This window comes from Oncorhynchus mykiss, chromosome 12 (assembly GCF_057628025.1).
Source record: "Oncorhynchus mykiss isolate SJ-2025 chromosome 12, ASM5762802v1, whole genome shotgun sequence".
NCBI classification, from domain to species: domain Eukaryota; kingdom Metazoa; phylum Chordata; class Actinopteri; order Salmoniformes; family Salmonidae; genus Oncorhynchus; species Oncorhynchus mykiss.
Genome location: NC_143033.1, coordinates 3193177 through 3217876, shown reverse-complemented (window position 1 = coordinate 3217876; position 24700 = coordinate 3193177). Strand labels below are relative to the sequence as shown.

Genomic DNA, 24700 nt, shown 5'->3' with positions numbered 1-24700 from the left:
TCCCATGGTCCCATGGTCCCATTCACAAATATAAGCAAACCGTAGCTTCATGAGGAAAAGGTCTGTTGTAATGTCATATTGTACCATCCTAGGTCCCCATCTCTCTCCACATTAGGTCTCAGGTGAGTATATAAGAGTATATATTCTGTATTAAACAAGATGTCCAATATTATGTGAGGCGAGAGGAACAACAAAAATATAAACACAACATGTAAAATGTTGGTCCCATGTTTAATGAGCTGAAATAAATTATCCCCCAGAAAATGTCCATGTGCACAAAAAGCTTATTTCTCTCAAATTTTGTGCACAAATGTGTTTACATCCCTGTTAATGAGCATTTCTCCTTTGCCAAGATAATCCACCACCCGACAGGTGTTGCATATCAAGAAGCTGATTAAAAAGCATGATCATTACATACAGTAGGTGCAGTTTGTGCTGGGGGCCAATAAAAGGCCACTCTAAAATGTGCAGTTTTGTCACACAATGACACAGATGTCTCAAGTTTTGAGGGAGAGTGCAATTTGCATGCTGATTGCAGGAATGTCCACCAGAGATGTTGCCAGAGAATTGAATGTTAATTTCTCTCCCATAAGCTGCCTCCGTTGTTTTAGAGAATTTGGCAGTAAGTCCAACCGGCCTCACAACCACAGACCACGTGTAACAACGCCAGCCCAGGACCTCCACATCTGGCTTCTTCACCTGCGGGATCGTCTGAGACCAGCCACACGGACATCTGATTAAACTGTGGGTTTTCACAACCAATATCTGCACAAACAGAAACCGTCTCAGGGAAGCTCATCTACGTGCTCACCAGGACCTCACCAGGGTCTTGACCTGACTGCAGTTCGGCGTCGTAACCGACTTCAGTGGGCAAATGTTCAACGAGGGCCACTGGCACGCTGGAGAAAATGGGTACTTCATGGATGAATCCCGGTTTCACCTCTACGGCAGATGGTGTTGTGTGGGCCTCTGGGTCGTCTGGAGAGTGGTTTGCTGTTGTCAACGTTGTAAACAGAGGGGGTTGTGGTATGGGCAGGAATAAACTACGGACAACGAACACAATTGCATTTTATCGTTGGCAATTTGAATGTCGAGAAATACCGTGACGAGATCATGAGGCCCATTTTCGTGCCATTCATTACCTCATCACAAGGATCTGCACACAATTTCTGGAAGCTGAAAATGTCACAGTTCTTCCATGGCCTGCATACTCACCAGACATGTCACCCATTGAGCATGTTTGGGATGCTCTGGATCGACGTGTACGACAACGTGTTCCAGTTCCCACCAAATATCCAGCAACTTCGCACAGCCTTTGAAGAGGAGTGGGATGACATTCCACAGACCACAATCAACAGCCTAATCAATTCTGTGCGAAGGAGATGTGTTGCACTGCATGAGGCAAATGGTGGTCACACCAGATACTGACTGGTTTTCTGATCCACGCCCCCTTTTTGTTAAGGTATCTGTGACCAACAGATGCATATCTGTATTCCCAGTCATGTGGAATCTACAGATTAGAACCTAATGCATTGATTTAAATGGACTAATTTCTCTATTCGAACTGTAACTCAGTCAATCCATCCCGGACAGGGATCAGGTTCCATCCCAGACAGGGATCAGGTTCCATCCAGGGCAGGGATCAGGTTCCATCCCAGACAGGGATCAGGTTCCATCCAGGGCAGGGATCAGGTTCCATCCCGGACAGGGATCAGGTTCCATCCAGGACAGGGATCAGGTTCCATCCCGGACAGGGATCCGGTTCCATCCAGGACAGGGATCAGGTTCCATCCAGGACAGGGATCAGGTTCCATCCAGGACAGGGATCCGGTTCCATCCAGGACAGGGATCAGGTTCCATCCAGGACAGGGATCCGGTTCCATTGGTGCATATAGTGTTCCTTCTGGTTAACTCATCAGAGAAATCTTGGAGATTGGAGGTGCAGAGCAGACAGTGTCCAGGGCCCCAGGGCTCAGGGAGCAGCCATGGTGGTTTTCTTTGGTGCTCTGGGCCTGGGGTTAGTCCTGCTGGTATCTGGGTCTCGGGCTGTTGTCCTCCTGCTAGTCCCATGTGCTGTTCTCGGACTCAGGGATATCAGGGTTTCGTTTTGTTGGGGTACTCCTCAAGCCTCTACTCAGTGTTCCTGTTTGTCTTACGTCCAGTCCTCTACTCCGGTATGGCTCCAGCCTCTACTCAGTGTTCCTGTTTGTCTTATGTCTAGTCCTCTACTCCGGAATGGCTCCAGACTCTACTTAGGGGTGTTATGTGTCTGCTGGTAGCTCCAGACTCTACTTACGGGTGTTATGTGTCTGCTGGTAGCTCCAGCCTCTATTTAGGGGTATTGTGTATCTGCTGGTAGCTCCAGCCTCTACTTAGGGGTGTTGTGTATCTGCTGGTAGCTCCAGCCTCTATTTAGGGGTGTTGTGTATCTGCTGGTAGCTCCAGCCTCTACTTAGGGGTGTTGTGTATCTGCTGGTAGCTCCAGCCTCTATTCAGATATCTTGTGTCTGCTGGTACCAGTTGTAACAGAGTTAGCTTCACAGCCTCATTCACCAGCTTGTAATGTCTTCACTCGCGCTATTGACTTGGTACCTTTTCTATAGCGTAATTACTCTGTCATGTTATGTGTCTGCTTGTACCAATCCTCTACTCTGTCATGTTATGTGTCTGCTGGTACTGCTCCAGCTCCCTCTTCTTCTTCATGGCGATGTGCAGCTGCTGTTTGATGATGGTAATGTGTGTCTCCAGCTCTGACAGCTCCTGCAGCATGGGGTTGGTCCTGGTTTTTAGACCCACCTGGACCAGGTCTGTCCTCCCGTTAGAGGTGGCCTGTAGGGGGCTCTTCACCTGAGGAGGAATAGGAGAAAATAAGAGACATTTAGATTACTTCCAACCAATCAAATGGCACGAATCAAAACATAAATAATATATGAGAAATTTGAGAAATGACCCTCTGATTTGATACATTAAATCTGACTAAATTCTATCTACTGGTATTGCCTGTAACTGTATATAATAAGGCTGCAGAATACAGGAAATGGTTTCTACAGGGGTTTAAAATATGTACCATTTCCCAACAAGACTTCCTCTCCTAAAAAAAGTAAATACTCAAGCTACAGTGCCTTGCGAAAGTATTCGGCCCCCTTGAACTTTGCGACCTTTTGCCACATTTCAGGCTTCAAACCTAAAGATATAAAACTGTATTTTTTTGTGAAGAATCAACAACAAGTGGGACACAATCATGAAGTGGAACAACATTTATTGGATATTTCAAACTTTTTTAACAAATCAAAAACTGAAAAATTGGGCGTGCAAAATTATTCAGCCCCTTTACTTTCAGTGCAGCAAACTCTCTCCAGAAGTTCAGTGAGGATCTCTGAATGATCCAATGTTGACCTAAATGACTAATGATGATAAATACAATCCACCTGTGTGTAATCAAGTCTCCGTATAAATGCACCTGCACTGTGATAGTCTCAGAGGTCCGTTAAAAGCGCAGAGAGCATCATGAAGAACAAGGAACACACCAGGCAGGTCCGAGATACTGTTGTGAAGAAGATTAAAGACGGATTTGGATACAAAAAGATTTCCCAAGCTTTAAACATCCCAAGGAGCACTGTGCAAGCGATAATATTGAAATGGAAGGAGTATCAGACCACTGCAAATCTACCAAGACCTTGCCGTCCCTCTAAACTTTCAGCTCATACAAGGAGAAGACTGATCAGAGATGCAGCCAAGAGGCCCATGATCACTCTGGATGAACTGCAGAGATCTACAGCTGAGGTGGGAGACTCTGTCCATAGGACAACAATCAGTCATATATTGCACAAATCTGGCCTTTATGGAAGAGTGGCAAGAAGAAAGCCATTTCTTAAAGATATCCATAAAAAGTGTTGTTTAAAGTTTGCCACAAGCCACCTGGGAGACACACCAAACATGTGGAAGAAGGTGCTCTGGTCAGATGAAACCAAAATTGAACTTTTTGGCAACAATGCAAAACGTTATGTTTGGCGTAAAAGCAACACAGCTCATCACCCTGAACACCTCATCCCCACTGTCAAACATGGTGGTGGCAGCATCATGGTTTGGGCCTGCTTTTCTTCAGCAGGGACAGGGAAGATGGTTAAAATTGATGGGAAGATGGATGGAGCCAAATACAGGACCATTCTGGAAGAAAACCTGATGGAGTCTGCAAAAGACCTGAGATTGGGACAGAGATTTGTCTTCCAACAAGACAATGATCCAAAACATAAAGCAAAATCTACAATGGAATGGTTCAAAAATAAACATATCCAGGTGTTAGAATGGCCAAGTCAAAGTCCAGACCTGAATCCAATCGAGAATCTGTGGAAAGAACTGAAAACTGCTGTTCACAAATGCTCTCCATCCAACCTCACTGAGCTCGAGCTGTTTTGCAAGGAGGATTGGGATAACATTTCAGTCTCTCGATGTGCAAAACTGATAGAGACATCCCCCAAGCGACTTACAGCTGTAATCGCAGCAAAAGGTGGCGCTACAAAGTATTAACTTAAGGGGGCTGAATAATTTTGCACGCCCAATTTTTCAGTTTTTGATTTGTTAAAAAAGTTTGAAATATCCAATAAATGTCGTTCCACTTCATGATTGTGTCCCACTTGTTGTTGATTCTTCACAAAAAAATACAGTTTTATATCTTTATATTTGAAGCCTGAAATGTGGCAAAAGGTCGCAACGTTCAAGGGGGCCGAATACTTTCGCAAGGCACTGTATGTGTTCCTTATTTTTCTGTGCTTGAGCTGGCCTACCCGAGGAGGAGGAAGAAGAGGGCAGTCACAGTGGGGGTACTCCAGATGGGACTCCTGAGGAGGCAGCTTCCTTCTGTTGCAGTTGCAGTTGGACTCTGAGCTGTTCCATGGTACGCATGGCTGCTCCTGTTGTTGTTGGTGGTGGTTACCCACGTTGCACCTTTGGGGTCGAACAAATACACGTCTTTAGGGACGTTGATTTGCATCCCAAATGGCACTTTATTCCCTATAGTGTACTACTTTAGACCAGGGCCTATAGTGTACTACTCTAGACCAGGGCCTATAGTGCACTACAGAACCTGCTATCTGATGCAGTGGAGGCTCCTCAGAGGCGGAATGGAAGGACCATCCTCAGTGAATTTCATTTGAAAAAAAAATGTAATACATTTAAAACAATATCCTTTTTAGATAAAACAATACTAAGTATAATCACTTCACCAAATAATTGATTAAAACACATTGTTTTGAAATGAAATCTACAGTAGCCTCAACAGCACTCTGTAGGGTAGCACCATGGTGTAGCCGGAGGACAGCTAGCTTCCATCCTCCTCTTGGTTCATTGACTTTAATACAAAACCTAGGAAGCTCATGGTTCTCACCCCATTCCATAGACTTACACAGTAATTATGCCAACTTCTGGAGGACGTCCTCCAACCTATCAGAACTCTTGCAGCATGAACTGACATGTTGCCTACACAATCAAAGGATCCGAAAATTAATCTAGTACTGAAAGCATGATACAGTTAGCTAGCACCGCAGTGCATAAAACGTGGTGAATAGTTGACTCAAAGAGAGAGAAAGACAGTTAAAAAAATATTTATTCCAAAATGAAGGAGAAGCAAGATAGAAATAGTTTCACTTACTTAGCTAGTAAATGCATCTAGCTAGTTTAGCCTTCTGAAACACCCTGCTTCAACAGACGGATGCTATATTAGCTAGCTGGCTATAACAGAGTGATTCGATATTAGCTAGCTGGCTATAACAGAGGGATGCTATATTAGCTAGCTGGCTATAACAGAGGGATGCTATATTATCTAGCTGGCTATAACAGAGGGATGCTATATTAGCTAGCTGGCTATAACAGAGGGATGCTATATTAGCCAGCTGGCTATAACAGAGGGATGCTATATTAGCTAGCTGGCTATAACAGAGGGATGCTCTATTAGCTAGCTGGCTATAACAGAGGGATGCTATATTAGCTAGCTGGCTATAACAGAGGGATGCTATATTAGCTAGCTGGCTAAAACAGAGGGATGCTCTATTAGCTAGCTGGCTATAACAGAGTGATTATATATTAGCTAGCTGGCTATAACAGAGGGATTCTATATTAGAGGGCTGGCTATAATAGAGGGATGCTATATTAGCTAGCTGGCTATAACAGAGGGATGCTATATTAGCTAGCTGGCTAGGACTATCCAACACAACACTGGAATTCTTCCAAGTCAAGGTAAGCTTTGGATTTACTAATTTATTGCCACCGGGGCCCACCGGTGGCTTACTGACTGTACACTGTAATATTACTGCATGGTTTTAGTGGGTTTATTAACATGTTTGTTTTATAAGCTATGCTGACTATGACATTACCTTAGCTAATATGGTGACAACAATGTAGGCTGTGTGTAGCTGTTTGACTTGGAAAGGATTTTTCGCCTGGTCACTTACAGCTGATGTGTTTGGCATTGAAATCCACCAGCGAAGGGACAAGGTGAGAGGAGTAGAGCGCATAGATGCCAAAATGAATACAACGTGGCTGCTATGAAAGTGAACTGTGTTTACGCGTGATCAGGGATGTATTCATTCCTCCGATTCTGTTTAAAAAACGTTTCTTAAACGGAAGCAAACGGAACAAAAACAGGGACAAACATACCTGAATTTGTCCAATAGAAACTCTGGTTTGCAACTGTTGGATTAATAATGACACCTTACATCAGCTAGATGCAGGCACGAGTGTGCAAGGTGGTATTGAATGAGTATCTGCCTGTCCATGTGATACTGTCTGTCACCTCAAATGTGTCTCTCGACCTGTGTGCACCTACGTTGTAAACTTTCATTCATAGGCTAGGTTGTAGCAACCTCATGATGGGTACAGAGGAAATTAGAGTATCATGTAGTAGCCTAAACCTATTAATGTTACATTGAGCTAGGATGACAGTCATCCCAATACGCGGTAATAAGAATGAGGCCATTCTCATGAAAAATGAATGTAATCCCTCATCTTAAACGGCACTGACGGCCACTGATCTGCTGCTGACATGATCCACAGCCTGTAAGCAGGGTGTCACCCATCATCCCGTCACTACTATCATCACTGACAATTCAATTAGCCAAAATGTGATTAATAAAAAAAGTGACACACGCTGTCAAACTGGAACATTAAATCAAACGTTTCTCGAGTCAATAAATCAGCCGTCTGTCAATTTGCTTCCTTACGGCACATCAATGAATTGTTACCTTTTTTCCTTCTTGGCCACAGTCTGCAGTTTATCGTCGTTGAAAGATGTGTTCATAGCTCGGTGTAATCTCTGAGGGACAGAGCAAAAAACACATCAGACAGAAACACACCAGACATTATAAACACACCAGACATTATAAACGCACCAGACAGAAACACACCAGACAGAAACACACAAGACATTATAAACACACCAGACAGAAACACACCTGACATTATAAACACACCAGACATTATAAACACACCAGACATTATAAACACACCAGACAGAAACACACCAGACATTATAAACACACCAGACAGAAACACACCTGACATTATAAACACACCAGACATTATAAACACACCAGACATTATAAACACACCAGACAGAAACACACCTGACATTATAAACACACCATACATTATAAACACACCAGACATTAGAAACACACCAGACAGAAACACACCAGACATTATAAACACACCAGACAGAAACACACCAGACATTATAAACACACCAGACATTATAAACACACCAGACATTAGAAACATACCAGACAGAAACACACCAGACATTATAAACACACCAGACAGAAACACACCAGACATTATAAACACACCAGACAAAAACACACCAGACATTATAAACACACCAGACATTAGAAACACACCAGACATTAGAAACACACCAGACAGAAACACACCAGACATTATAAACACACCTGACATTATAAACACACCAGACATTAGAAACACACCTGACAGAAACACACCAGACAGAAACACACCAGACATTATAAACACACCAGACAGAAACACACCAGACATTAGAAACACACCTGACAGAAACACACCAGACAGAAACACACCAGACATTAGAAACACACCAGACATTATAATCACACCAGACAGAAACATACCAGACAGAAACACACCAGACATTAGAAACACACCAGACATTATAAACACACCAGACATTAGAAACACACCAGACAGAAACACACCAGACATTAGAAACACACCTGACATTATAAACACACCAGACATTAGAAACACACCTGACAGAAACACACCAGACATTAGAAACACACCAGACATTAGAAACACACCAGACATTAGAAACACACCAGACAGAAACACACCAGACATTAGAAACACACCAGACAGAAACACACCAGACATTAGAAACACACCAGACAGAAACACACAAGACATTAGAAACACACCAGACAGAAACACACCAGACATTAGAAACACACCAGACATTATAAACACACCAGACATTAGAAACACACCTGACAGAAACACACCAGACATTAGAAACACACCAGACATTATAAACACACCAGACATTAGAAACACACCTGACAGAAACACACCAGACATTAGAAACACACCAGACATTATAAACACACCAGACATTAGAAACACACCTGACAGAAACACACCAGACATTAGAAACACACCAGACAGAAACACACCAGACATTATAAACACACCTGACATTATAAACACACCAGACATTAGAAACACACCTGACAGAAACACACCAGACATTATAAACACACCAGACATTATAAACACACCAGACATTATAAACACACCAGACATTAGAAACACACCAGACAGAAACACACCAGACATTAGAAACACACCAGACAGAAACACACCAGACATTATAAACACACCAGACATTAGAAACACACCTGACAGAAACACACCAGACAGAAACACACCAGACATTATAAACACACCAGACATTATAATCACACCAGACAGAAACACACCAGACATTAGAAACACACCAGACAGAAACACACCAAACAGAAACACACCAGACATTAGAAACACACCAGACAGAAACACACCAGACATTAGAAACACACCTGACATCATAAACACACCAGACATTATAAACACACCAGACAGAAACACACCAGACATTATAAACACACCAGACAGAAACACACCTGACATTATAAACACACCAGACATTATAAACACACCAGACATTATAAACACACCAGACAGAAACACACCTGACATTATAAACACACCATACATTATAAACACACCAGACATTAGAAACACACCAGACAGAAACACACCAGACATTATAAACACACCAGACAGAAACACACCAGACATTATAAACACACCAGACATTATAAACACACCAGACATTAGAAACACACCAGACAGAAACACACCAGACATTATAAACACACCAGACAGAAACACACCAGACATTATAAACACACCAGACAAAAACACACCAGACATTATAAACACACCAGACATTATAAACACACCAGACATTATAAACACACCAGACAGAAACACACCAGACATTATAAACACACCTGACATTATAAACACACCAGACATTAGAAACACACCTGACAGAAACACACCAGACAGAAACACACCAGACATTATAAACACACCAGACAGAAACACACCAGACATTAGAAACACACCTGACAGAAACACACCAGACAGAAACACACCAGACATTAGAAACACACCAGACATTATAATCACACCAGACAGAAACATACCAGACAGAAACACAACAGACATTAGAAACACACCAGACATTATAAACACACCAGACATTAGAAACACACCAGAGAGAAACACACCAGACATTATAAACACACCTGACATTATAAACACACCAGACATTAGAAACACACCTGACAGAAACACACCAGACATTATAAACACACCAGACATTATAAACACACCAGACATTAGAAACACACCAGACAGAAACACACCAGACATTAGAAACACACCAGACAGAAACACACCAGACATTAGAAACACACCAGACATTATAAACACACCAGACATTAGAAACACACCAGACAGAAACACACCAGACATTATAAACACACCTGACATTATAAACACACCAGACATTAGAAACACACCTGACTGAAACACACCAGACATTATAAACACACCAGACATTATAAACACACCAGACATTAGAAACACACCAGACAGAAACACACCAGACATTAGAAACACACCAGACAGAAACACACCAGACATTAGAAACACACCAGACAGAAACACACCAGACATTAGAAACACACCAGACAGAAACACACCAGACATTAGAAACACACCAGACATTATAAACACACCAGACATTAGAAACACACCTGACAGAAACACACCAGACATTAGAAACACACCAGACATTATAAACACACAAGACATTAGAAACACACCTGACAGAAACACACCAGACATTAGAAACACACCAGACATTATAAACACACCAGACATTAGAAACACACCTGACAGAAACACACCAGACATTATAAACACACCAGACATTATAAACACACCAGACATTATAAACACACCAGACATTAGAAACACAACAGACAGAAACACACCAGACATTAGAAACACACCAGACAGAAACACACCAGACATTATAAACACACCAGACATTAGAAACACACCTGACAGAAACACACCAGACAGAAACACACCAGACATTATAAACACACCAGACATTATAATCACACCAGACAGAAACACACCAGACATTAGAAACACACCAGACAGAAACACACCAAACAGAAACACATCAGACATTAGAAACACACCAGACAGAAACACACCAGACATTAGAAACACACCTGACATCATAAACACACCAGACATTATAAACACACCAGACAGAAACACACCAGACATTATAAACACACCAGACATTAGAAACACACCAGACATTAGAAACACACCTGACAGAAACACACCAGACATTATAAACACACCAGACAGAAACACACCAGACATTATAAACACACCAGACATTATAAACACACCAGACAGAAACACACCAGACAGAAACACACCAGACATTAGAAACACACCAGACATTATAAACACACCAGAAAGAAACACACCAGACATTATAAACACACCAGACATTATAAACACATCAGACAGAAACACACCAGACAGAAACACACCAGACATTAGAAACACACCAGATATGTAACAGAAACTGCAATGGTTGAGGTCAATCAATTTCATTTTGAGAAATCGACTAAAATAAAATATATTTGATCCCAACCCAGGCAGCTAAGGTATCTATTCTTTAAAGTACACTTAATCTGAGAATATCATACTTTAGGAGTATAACTTTCTGGCATTTAAACATAGTGAAAGTTGAGTTAGTTGTTGAGCCAGGCGTACACATGGCTCTATATTATCTTTTTTCATAGGTAGCACTGGTGCTCCTAACTATAAAAAGTAAGGAGCACCAGAAACAAAACAATTTTTGACTGACTGTCCGATCATTGTTAATTGTCATCAACTGTTACCTTAATGATGTAGAACACATCACTAGAGAGTGGGCCAGCCATTAGAATTAAAACTAACTTAAATCTTTGTATTCAAAAGTGAAAAAATATTTACATAGGTGATTTGTTTTGGACAAACAAATGTAAAATACAAAACAACATTGATTGTATTTTAAAGTGACACAGCAAAAATATGTATATAGGTGATTAAACATAACCTTTGTTGTATTTAAAAGTGTTACTGCAAACAGGAAACTGGTATCCATTATTGAGTTCAGCTAACAGACAACAATAATAATAATAATAATAATACTAATAATAATAATACTAATACTACTTCTACTAATAATAAAAACACAAATACTAATATTAATAATTGTAATTACAGTATTAATACAACTAATAATATTAATAGTAATAAAAATACTACTACGAATACTAATACTACTAATAATATTAACAGTACTAAAAATACCACTACATATACTAATAATACTAATACTATTAATAGTAATAGAAATACCACTACAAATACTAATACAACTAATAATATTAATAGTAATAAAACACCACTACTAATACTAATAATACTAATCATATTAATAGTAATAAAAATACTAATACTAATACTACTAATACTAATACAACTAATAATATTAATAGCAATAAAAAATACTAATAATAATATTAATAGTAATAAAAATAATACTACTGATACTAATACAATTAAGAAATATTAATAGTAATAAAAACACTACTACTAATTCTACTAATATTAATAATAGTAATAATAATAATATTAATACTACTACTACTACTACTACTACTACTACTACTAATATCAATACTACTACTACTACTACTACTAATATTAATAATACTAATAATAATATTAATAATAATAATAATACTACTACTAATAATAATACTATTAATAATACTACTAATAATAAAAATATTAATAATACTAATAATAATAATAATAATATGAATAATATTACCTCTACAACTACTAATAATATTAATAATACTACTACTAATAATACTACCAATAATAATACTAATAATTATAATAACAGTTTTGTTTGTTCAGGACACCTCATTTCCATATGTTGGGTTGATTTGTAATCCATTATTTTGCGTTTGAATTACAGAAAATCATTCTCCTCATTGGCCGTAAATGCTGTTAGATTTAATCTCTATCTCAGATAGGTCTGCATGTTGACGGGCTTGGGCTACCACCTGTTGCCTGTCAAATAGGTCTGGTAGTTGTGGTGTTCCTAGTGGTGTTGCTGCATCCCTTGTAGTTAGTAGACCACGTGGTGTTGCTGTAGTCAGTAGGTCTAGTGGTGTTGCTGTAGTCAGTAGGTCTAGTGGTGTTGCTGTAGTCAGTAGGTCTAGTGGTGTTGCTGTAGTCAGTAGGTCTAGTGGTGTTGCTGTAGTAAGTAGACCTAGTGGTGTTGCTGTAGTCAGTAGACCTAGTGGTGTTGCTGTAGTCAGTAGACCTAGTGGTGTTGCTGTAGTCAGTAGACCTAGTGGTTTTGCTGTAGTCAGTAGGTCTAGTGGTGTTGCTGTAGTCAGTAGACCTAGTGGTGTTGCTGTAGTCAGTAGACCAAGTGGTGTTGCTGTAGTCAGTAGGTCTAGTGGTGTTGCTGTAGTCAGTAGGTCTAGTGGTGTTGCTGTAGTCAGTAGACCTGGTGGTGTTGCTGTAGTCAGTAGGTCTAGTGACTGTTGCTGTAGTCAGTAGGTCTAGTGGTGTTGCTGTAGTCAGTAGGTCTAGTGGTGTTGCTGTAGTCAGTAGGTCTAGTGGTGTTGCTGTAGTCAGTAGACCTGGTGGTGTTGCTGTAGTCAGTAGGTCTAGTGACTGTTGCTGTAGTCAGTAGGTCTAGTGGTGTTGCTGTAGTCAGTAGGTCTAGTGGTGTTGCTGTAGTCAGTAGGTCTAGTGGTGTTGCTGTAGTCAGTAGGTCTAGTGGTGTTGCTGTAGTCAGTAGGCCTAGTGGTGTTGCTGTAGTCAGTAGACCTAGTGGTGTTGCTGTAGCCAGTAGGTCTAGTGGTGTTGCTGTAGTCAATAGACCTAGTAGTGTTGCTGTAGTAGGTAGGACTTGTGGTGTTGCTGTAGTCAGTAGGTCTAGTGGTGTTGCTGTAGTCAGTAGACCTAGTGGTGTTGCTGTAGTCAGTAGACCAAGTGGTGTTGCTGTAGTCAGTAGGTCTAGTGGTGTTGCTTTAGTCAGTAGGTCTAGTGGTGTTGCTGTAGTCAGTAGACCTGGTGGTGTTGCTGTAGTCAGTAGGTCTAGTGACTGTTGCTGTAGTCAGTAGGTCTAGTGGTGTTGCTGTAGTCAGTAGGTCTAGTGGTGTTGCTGTAGTCAGTAGGTCTAGTGGTGTTGCTGTAGTCAGTAGGCCTAGTGGTGTTGCTGTAGTCAGTAGACCTAGTGGTGTTGCTGTAGCCAGTAGGTCTAGTGGTGTTGCTGTAGTCAGTAGACCTAGTAGTGTTGCTGTAGTAGGTAGGACTTGTGGTGTTGCTGTAGTCAGTAGGTCTAGTGGTGTTGCTGTAGTCAGTAGACCTAGTGGTGTTGCTGTAGTAGGTAGGTATTGTGGTGTTGCTGTAGTCAGTAGACCTAGTGGCGTTGCTGTAGTCAGTAGCTCTTGTGGTGTTGCTGTAGTCAGTTGGTCTAGTGGTGTTGCTGTAGTCAGTAGACCTAGTGGTGTTGCTGTAGTCAGTAGGTCTCGTGGTGTTGCTGTAGTTAGTAGACCTAGTGGTGTTGCTGTAGTCAGTAGGTCTAGTGGTGTTCCTGTAGTCAGTAGACCTAGTGGTGTTGCTGTAGTCAGTAGACCTAGTGGTGTTGCTGTAGTCAGTAGGTCTAGTGGTGTTGCTGTAGTCAGTAGGTCTAGTGGTGTTGCTGTAGTCAGTAGGTCTAGTGGTGTTGCTGCAGTCAGTAGACCTGGTGGTGTTGCTGTAGTCAGTAGGTCTAGTGACTGTTGCTGTAGTCAGTAGGTCTAGTGGTGTTGCTGTAGTCAGTAGACCTAGTGGTGTTGCAGTAGTAAGTTGACCTAGTGGTGTTGCTGTAGTCAGTAGGTCTAGTGGTGTTGCTATAGTCAGTAGGTCTAGTGGTGTTGCTGTAGTAAGTAGACCTAGTGGTGTTGCAGTAGTCAGTAGACCTAATGGTGTTGCTGTAGTCAGTTGGTCAGTGGTGTTGCTGTAGTCAGTAGACCTAGTGGTGTTGCTGTAGTTAGTAGATCTAGTGGTGTTGCTGCATCCCCTGCCCGATGTGTTTTAGGTTGCTGGACCCCCTGCCCGATGCACTTGTCTGAAGTAATGTTTCATAAACTACTCGTGTTTTAGGTTGCTGGATCCCCTGCCTGATGTGTTTTAGGTTGCTGGATCCCCTGTCCGATGTGTTTTAGGTTGCTGGATCCCCTGTCCGATGTGTTTTAGGTTGCTCGATCCCCTCCCTGATGTGTTTTAGGTTGCTGGATCCCCTGCCCGATGTGTTTTAGGTTGCTGGACCCCCTTCCCGATGCACTTGTCTGAAGTAATGTTTCATAAACTACTTGTGTTTTAGGTTGCTGGATCCCCTGCCTGATGTGTTTTAGGTTGCTGGATTCCCAGTCCGATGTGTTTTAGGTTGCTGGATCCCCTGTCCGATGTGTTTTAGGTTGCTGGATCCCCTGTCCTATGTGTTTTAGGTTGCTGGTCCCCTGTCCGATGTGTTTTTTAGGTTGCTGGATCCCCTGTCCGATGTGTTTTAGGTTGCTGGATCCCCTGTCCGATGTGTTTTAGGTTGCTGGATCCCCTGTCCGATGTGTTTTAGGTTGCTGGATCCCCTGTCCGATGTGTTTTAGGTTGCTGGATCCCCTGCCCGGTGTGTTTTAGGTTGCTGGATCCCCTGCCCAATGTGTTTTAGGTTGCTGGATCCCCTGCCCGATGTGTTTTAGGTTGCTGGATCCCCTGTCCGATGTGTATTAGGTTGCTGGATCCCCTGCCCGATGTGTTTTAGGTTGCTGGATCCCCTGTCCGATGTGTATTAGGTTGCTGGATCCCCTGCCCGATGTGTATTAGGTTGCTGGATCTCCTGTCCGATGTGTATTAGGTTGCTGGATCCCCTGTCCGATGTGTTTTAGGTTGCTGGATCTCCTGTCCGATGTGTTTTAGGTTGCTGGATCCCCTGCCCGATGTGTTTTAGGTTGCTGGATCCCCTGCCAGATGTGTTTTAGGTTCCTGGATCCCCTGCCCGATGTGTTTTAGGTTGCTGGATCCCCTGTCCGATGTGTTTTAGGTTGCTGGATCCCCTGCCCGGTGTGTTTTAGGTTGCTGGATCCCCTGCCCAATGTGTTTTAGGTTGCTGGATCCCCTGCCCGATGTGTTTTAGGTTGCTGGATCCCCTGTCCGATGTGTATTAGGTTGCTGGATCCCCTGCCCGATGTGTTTTAGGTTGCTGGATCCCCTGTCCGATGTGTATTAGGTTGCTGGATCCCCTGCCCGATGTGTATTAGGTTGCTGGATCTCCTGTCCAATGTGTATTAGGTTGCTGGATCCCCTGTCCGATGTGTTTTAGGTTGCTGGATCCCCTGTCCGATGTGTTTTAGGTTGCTGGATCCCCTGCCCGATGTGTTTTAGGTTGCTGGATCCCCTGCCCGATGTGTTTTAGGTTGCTGGATCCCCTGTCCGATGTGTATTAGGTTGCTGGATCCCCTGCCCGATGTGTTTTAGGTTGCTGGATCCCCTGTCCGATGTGTATTAGGTTGCTGGATCCCCTGCCCGATGTGTATTAGGTTGCTGGATCTCCTGTCCAATGTGTATTAGGTTGCTGGATCCCCTGTCCGATGTGTTTTAGGTTGCTGGATCCCCTGTCCGATGTGTTTTAGGTTGCTGGATCCCCTGCCCGATGTGTTTTAGGTTGCTGGATCCCCTGTCCGATGTGTTTTAGGTTGCTGGATCCCCTGCCCGATGTGTTTTAGGTTGCTGGATCCCCTGTCCGATGTGTTTTAGGTTGCTGGATCCCCTGCCCGATGTGTTTTAGGTTGCTGGATCCCCTGTCCGATGTGTTTTAGGTTGCTGGATCCCCTGTCCGATGTGTTTTAGGTTGCTGGATCCCCTGCCCGATGTGTTTTAGGTTGCTGGATCCCCTGCCCGATGTGTTTTAGGTTGCTGGATCCCCTGTCCGATGTGTTTTAGGTTGCTGGATCCAGATCAGAAATAAGTCTCCCCTGCTGCTATTACTCCACGCGTTCCACAGAACTAACACAACATTTTGTCACTAGTTCTGTCCCTCCTAGGCCTCTTGAATTTGTGAAACAACCCCTCTCGAATCATACGTAGCATCATGATTTGTTAGGATTTGTAAACAATAAATCAGCCTGTCTTGTTTGAGCAGCGATTTTGGTGATTTGTCTAAATATTGTTACTCATTGAGTTTTTTTAATCGGATAATTATTTTGTTGTTACGGTGCTCCCAAAATAAAAGTACTGTTCGCACAGCAATAAATAAATATATGCATGTGCTACCCAATTGGTCGTTCTTTAGAGCCCTGGGCGTATACCACACAAAGTTTTTGATATCGGAGACAAAACATCCATATCGTTGCTCGGTTAATGTGAGCAGGTCAGAGGAGCATCGTGTACTTTTCTAACCAAAGTCAAAGTGTCAAAAGTCCTTTCAACTCTGAAGTTAACAAGCACTGTCATTCAATTCAAAATGTATTGGCTCTGTATGGCAAACGTCAATGTCTTACCGGAAACGTTTCTGAGACAGCTTTGAGCCACAGCTCCTTGTTGCTACATCAACAATCTAATCACATCATCACATAATTGTTTTATAGAGACAGGGTGGTATTGAAAATCCTCATGACCAAGTGAAGAATATTGTAGTGTGTAACTCCCTGTCTGTGCCACAATGTTTAGTGTGAGCATCACTATGTAAACAAGACAAAAAACTACAGGAAAGATGTTTGCTTAATGTGAGAGGCTCAGCAATGTTATGATTTTGCAAGTCGTGTAGTGTATGCCCAGTATTACCTGACTAGTATGCAGCCAATACTTGAACTTGGGGTCCTTGACTCTGGGTATGACAAAGCGGTAGATTATGTGTTCAGCCAGGGTGGTGAGGAGAGACAGAACCAACCCGACACACAGCATCAAAAACAGGCCTGAGAAATGCTTTATGCCCATTTGTAAGGTCTGGAAAGAGACAAGACAGACAGACAGACAGACAGGATCAGTATATGTAAGTCCCATCAAAACAGTCTGAAGATAATTTATTTAACAGTAAAGTGTAATGTATCGGTTCAGCAGCATCACTATACACTATCACACATCACTGTACACTACTACACATCGCTGTGCACTATTACACATCACTATTACACATCACAATACACTATTACACATCACTGTACACATCACTATTACACATCACTGTACACATCACTATTACACATCACTGTACACTATTACACATCACTATACACTATTACACATCACTATACACTATTACACATCACTATACACTATCACACATCACTGTACACTATTACACATCACTATTACACATCACTATACACTATCACACATCACTATACACTATTACACATCACTGTACACTATTACACATCACTGTACACTATCACACATCACAATACACTATCACACATCACTGTACACATCACTATTACACAGCACTGTACACTATTACACATAACTATTACACATCACTATACACTATCACACATCACAATACACTATCACACATCACTGTACACATCACTATTACACAGCACTGTACACACCACTATCACACATCACTATACACTATTACACATCACTGTACACATCACTATTACACATCACTGTACACTATTACACATCACTATACACTATTACACATCACTATACACTATTACACATCACTATACACTATCACACATCACTGTACACTATTACACATCACTATACACTATTACACATCACTATTACACATCACTGTACACTATTACACATCACTATACACTATTACACATCACTGTACACTATTAAACATCACTATACACTATTACACATCACTATTACACATCACTGTACACTATTACACATTACTATATACTACTACACATCACTATTACACATCACAGTACACTATTACACATCACTATTACACATCACTATACACTATTACACATCACTATATACTATTACACATCACTATTACACATCACTATATACTATTACACATCACTATTACACATCACTGCACACTATTACACATCACTATATACTATTACACATCACTATTACACATCACTGTGCACTATTACACATCACCATACACTATTACACATCACTATTACACATCACTGTACAATATTACACATCACTATACACTATTACACATCACTATTACACATCACTGTACAATATTACACATCACTGTACCATATTACACATCACTACTACACATCACTTTTACACATCACTATATACTATTACACATCACTATATACTATTGCACATCACTATTACACATCACTATATACTATTACACATCACTATATACTATTACACATCACTATTACACATCACTTTTACACATCACTATATACTATTACATCACTATATACTATTACACATCAATATCACACATCACTATATACTATTACACATCACTATTACACATCACTGTATACCATTACACATCAATATTACACACCCCTATACACTATTACACATCACTATACACATCACTATTACACATCGCTTTAGACTATTACACTATTGCACATCACTATACAGTATTACACATCACTATATACTATTACTCATCACTATTACACATCACTATTACACATCACTGTACACTACTACACATCACTATATACTATTACACATCACTATTACACACCACTATACACTATTACACATCACTATACACATCACGATACACTACTACACATCGCTGAACACATCAATATACACTATTACTCATCACTGTACACTACTACACATCACTATTACTCATCACTGTACACTAATACACATCACTATTACACATCACTATATACTATTACACATCACTATTACTACAACATCTATTATTTAGGACCATTTTTAGTAAGCTTCCATAATTTATAATGGACTCCATCATTAGTAAGTGTCCATAATTTATAATGGACTCCATCATTAAGACTTCAAAACACACAAATAAACACAGACTGATGGAGATGATTTAGTACTGACATTCATTAATATTGAAGTAGTGTGATGTACAGTGCCTTGCAAAACTTTTCATCCCCCTTGGCCTTTTTCCTATTTTGTTGCATTACAACCTGTAATTGAAATGGATTTTATGTAATGGACATACACACAATAATCCAAATCGTTGAAGCGAAAAAAAACAAACAAATAAATTCAAAGACATTACAACATTTCAAAACTGAAAAGTGGTGCGTGCATATCTATTCACCCCTTTGCAATGAAGCCCCTAAATAAGATCTGGTGCAACCAATTACCTTCAGAAGTCACATGATTAGTTAAATAAAATAAAGTCCACCTGTGTGCAATCTAAGTATCACATGATCTGTCACATGATCTCAGTTTATATACACCTGTTCTGAGTCTGCATCACCACCAAGCATCCCACGAAGCACCATTAAATACATCACTAAAAAAGTGAATGAATATGGCACCACAACAAACCTGCCAAGAGAGGGCTGCCCACCAAAACTCACAGACCAGGCAAGGAGGGCATTAATCAGAAAGGCAACAAAGAGACGAAAGATAAGCCTGAAGGAGATGTAAAGATCCACTGTGGAGATTGGAGAATCTGTCCATAGGACCACTTTAAGCCATACACTCCACAGAGCTGGGCTTTACGGAAGAGTGGCCAGAAAAAAAGCCACTGCTTAATGAGAAAATTTTGCAAACACGTTTGCTTTTTGCCAAAACACATGTGGGAGACTCCCCAAACATATGGAAGAAGGTACTCTGGTCAGATGAGACTAAAATGTAGCTTTTAGACCATCAAGGAAAACGCTATGTCTGGCGCAAACCCAACACCTCTCATCACCCCGAGAACACCAGCCCTACAGTGAAGCATGGTGGTGGCATCATCATGCTATGGGGATGTTTTTCATCGGCAGGGACTGGGAAGCTGGTCAGAATTGAAGGAATTATCGATGGTGCTAAATACAGGGAAATTCTGTAGGGAAACCTGTTTCAGTCTTTCAAGGATTTGAGACTGGGACGGAGGTTCACCTTCCAGCAGGACAATGACCCTAAGCATACTGCTAAAGCAACACTAGGGTGGTTTAAGGGGAAACATTTAAATGTCTTGGAATGGCCTAGTCAAGGCCCAGACCTCAATCCAATTGAAAATATGTGGTATGACTTAAAGATTGCTGTACACCATCACCACCAATCCAACTTGAAGGAGCTGGAGCAGTTTTGCCTTGAAGAATGGGCAAAAATCCCAGTGGCTAGATGTGCCAAGCTTACAGAGACATACCCCAAGGGACTTGCTGCAAAATGTGGCTCTACAAAGTATTGACTTTGGGGGCGTGAATAGTTATGCACGCTCAAGTTCTGTTTTTCTTGTCTTATAATAGTTGTCTGACCATAGTTATTTTGTGTTTTTCTTGTTTTTAGTGTTGGTCAGGACGTGAGCTGGGTGGGCATTCTATGTTGTGTGTCTAGTTTGTCCGCTTCTATGTATGGCCTGATATGGTTCTCAATCAGAGGCAGGTGTTAGTCATTGTCTCTGTTTGGGAACCATATTTAGGTAGCTTGTTTTGTGTTGGGGTTTGTGGGTGGTTGTTTATTGTCTCTGTGTTCTCTGCGCCAGATAGGTTTGTTTTGTGTTGTGGTTTGTGGGTGATTGTTTCCTGTCTTTGTGTTCTCTGCACCAGATAGGACTGTTTTGTGTTGGGGGTTTGTGGGTGGTTGTTTCCTGTCTCTGTGTTCTCTGCACCAGATAGGACTGTTTTGTGTTGGGGGTTTGTGGGTGGTTGTTTCCTGTCTTTGTGTTCTCTGCACCAGATAGGACTGTTTCGGGTTTTGCCACGTTTGTTGTTTTGTAATTGTGTTCATGTTGAGTTTCACTTATTAAAAAACCATGAACTATAAGCACGCTGCATTTTGGTCCTCCTCTCCTTCGACGGAAAAAAGCCCTTACATATTTCTTGTTTGTTTCACAATAAAAAATATTTTGCGTCTTCAAAGTGGTAGTCAGGTTGTGTAAATCAAATGATACAAAAAAAAAAAAAAAATCAATTTTAATTCCAGTCTATAAGGCAACAAAATAGGAAAAGTGCCAAGGGGGGGTGAATACTTTCGCAAGCCACTGTATTTCATTAATATTAAAGTAGTATGATGTACATTACCTCAGTGACGGCGAAGCTCCGTTTTCCACAGGGCACCACCTTGTACCACTTGTCATGCAACATATCCATGAAGCCGTCTGACTTGTACTGGCTCACCAGCTCTGAGATGTTAGAGGACAGGGGAGAGTTCTGGCGCAGGCCGATGCCATAACCTGGGAACAGATAAACACACAGAATGACTTAGAAAACATCATCGTCCCTGTCTTCTTCCTCTGTACTATGGGTATGGTACGGGAGATGAAGACATCAACCTCCCTGTCTTCCTCTGTACTATGGCTAAATAGATACAGACACCTAGACTGACACAGAAAACCCATTGATCAAATGAACTGATGTCATGTTGACGTTGTACAACACATACCGGTAGTGTTGAATATGCAGTACTTGTATGTGTGCAGGTTGGTCATAGCTTAATCTTGCTAGTACATTATTAGAATGTGTGGGTGTCGCGGTTGTTTCAGTTTTAATTGTGGAATTGTGGAATTGACTCCCATTCAACTCGTGAGTTGAAATTCTAATTGAATTGGCCACATCCTATCGCAGGGGCGCTTCCAGGTTGTATGGCTCCCTGGGCGAACCCCCCCCCCCCCCCCCCCTACCTCGGGATTCCAGTGGGGAGACCAGAGGTCAACCTACCTCCGCCCCCCTTCCCCATCTCATACTTCTGAGTGGGAGACCTGAGGTCAACCTACCTCCGCCCCCCTCCCCATCTCATACTTCTGAGTGGGAGACCTGAGGTCAACCTACCTCCGCCCCCCTCCCCATCTCATACTTCTGAGTGGGAGACCTGAGGTCAACCTACCTCCCCATCTCATACTTCTGAGTGGGAGACCTGAGGTCAACCTACCTCCGCCCCCCTTCCCCATCTCATACTTCTGAGTGGGAGACCTGAGGTCAACCTACCTCCGCCCCCCTCCCCATCTCATACTTCTGAGTGGGAGACCTGAGGTCAACCTACCTCCCCATCTCATACTTCTGAGTGGGAGACCTGAGGTCAACCTACCTCCGCCCCCCTTCCCCATCTCGTACTTCTGAGTGGGAGACCTTCCCAGGCAGTAGCCTAGAATCAGAGCGCCCACTCCGACAAGGTTAAGTGATCCGCAGTCCCACACGGTGACATGATATCATTGACATGATGTGCAAATGAGCGATAGGAAACCGATCGCACAAATGTCACCATTTGGAATATTATAATTAGAATTATATACAGTTGATGTCGGAAGTTTACATTCACTTATGTTGGAGTCATTAAAACTCGTTTTTCAACCACTACACAAATTTATTGTTAGCAAACTATAGTTTTGGCAAGTCGGTTAGGACATCTACTTTGAGCATGACACAAGTTATTTTTCCAACAATTGTTTACTGACAGATTATTTCACGAATAATTCACTGTAACACAATTCCAGTGGGTCAGAAGTTTACATACACTAAGTTGACCAGCTTGGAAAATGCCAGACAATTCCATCATGGCTATAGAAGCTTCTGATAGGCTAATTGACATCATTTGAGTCAATTGGAGGTGTACCTGTGGATGTATTTCAGGGCCTTCAAACTCAGTGCCTCTATGCTTGACATCATGGGAAAATCAAAAGAAATCAGCCAAGACCTCAGAATTTTTGGTGGGGAGATCCACAAGTCATCCTTGGGAGCAATTTCCAAATGCCTGAAGGTACCACGCTCATCTTTACAAACAATAGCACGCAAGTATAAACACCATGGGACCACGCAGCCATCACACCGCTCAAGGTATGAGACGCGTTCTGGGAAGGAAGGAGACGCGTTCTGTCTCATAGAGATGAACGTACTTTGGTGTGAAAGTGCAAATCAATCCCAGAACAACAGCAAAGGACTTGGTGAAGATTCTGGAGGAAACAGGTACAAAAGTATCTATATCCAAACTAAAGCGAGTCCTAAATCGACATAACCTGAAAGGCCGCTCAGCAAGGAAGAAGCCACTGCTCCAAAACCGCCATAGAAAAAAACAGACTACGGTTTGCAACTGCGCATGGGGACAAAGATCAAAGATCAAAGATCAAAGACAAATAACTTTTTGGAGAAATGTCCTCTGGTCTGATGAAACAAAAATTGAACTGTTTGACCATAATTGTGTTTAAAGAAAAAAGGGGGGAGGCTTGCAAGCCGAAGAACACCATCCCAATCGTGAAGCACGGGGGTGGCAGCATCATGTTGTGGGGGTGCTTTACTGCAGGAGGGACTGGTGCACTTCACAAACTAGATGGCAGCATGAAGTAGGAAAATGATGTAGATATATTGAAGCAACATCTCAAGACATCAGTCAGGAATCCAAACGGACAATGACCCCAAGGATACTTCCAAAGTTGTGGCAAAATGGCTTAAGGGCAAGAAAGTCAAGGTATAGGAGTGGCCATCACAAAGCCCTGACCTCAATCCTATAGAACATTTTAGGCAAATTTTAGGCATACTGAAAAAGCGTGAGCGAGTAAGGAGGACTACAAACCTGACTCAGTTACACAAGCTCTGTCAGGAGGAGTTTAAATGTATTTGGCTAAGGTGTATGTAAACTTCCGACTTCAACTGTATTATCTTTGTGCGGGTGCCCCATGTCGCCCCATGTCGCTCCTGGTAAGATGCCGATGTCGCCTAAATCCGCCCCACAGGATGTAGAAATATAATTCATTATAATTTGGTTTGAGTGACAGCAAATATAATTTAATTCCGTACCATTATAAATAAATTCCACTCCGCCATAGAAGAAGATGAGAGTTATATTGAATCTGACAGATCACACTTCCAGA

The 24700-nt window shown here is 41.8% G+C and overlaps 1 protein-coding gene across 1 annotated transcript in view; it reads right to left on the bottom strand.

Annotated features, from left to right (window-relative positions):
* Positions 1-2572: 2572 nt before the first annotated feature.
* Positions 2573-24700, bottom strand: part of grin3a (glutamate ionotropic receptor NMDA type subunit 3A) — a 120361-nt gene continuing 98233 nt past the window's right edge. Inside the window, exons 7-11 of the mRNA XM_036936735.2 lie at positions 21921-22072; positions 17566-17727; positions 7236-7306; positions 4785-4944; positions 2573-2847 (exon numbers count right to left, since the gene is read on the bottom strand). Of these exons, the coding sequence (XP_036792630.2) occupies positions 2647-2847; positions 4785-4944; positions 7236-7306; positions 17566-17727; positions 21921-22072 (746 nt within the window). The 3' untranslated portion in view covers positions 2573-2646. The remainder of the gene's footprint in view (positions 2848-4784; positions 4945-7235; positions 7307-17565; positions 17728-21920; positions 22073-24700) is intronic.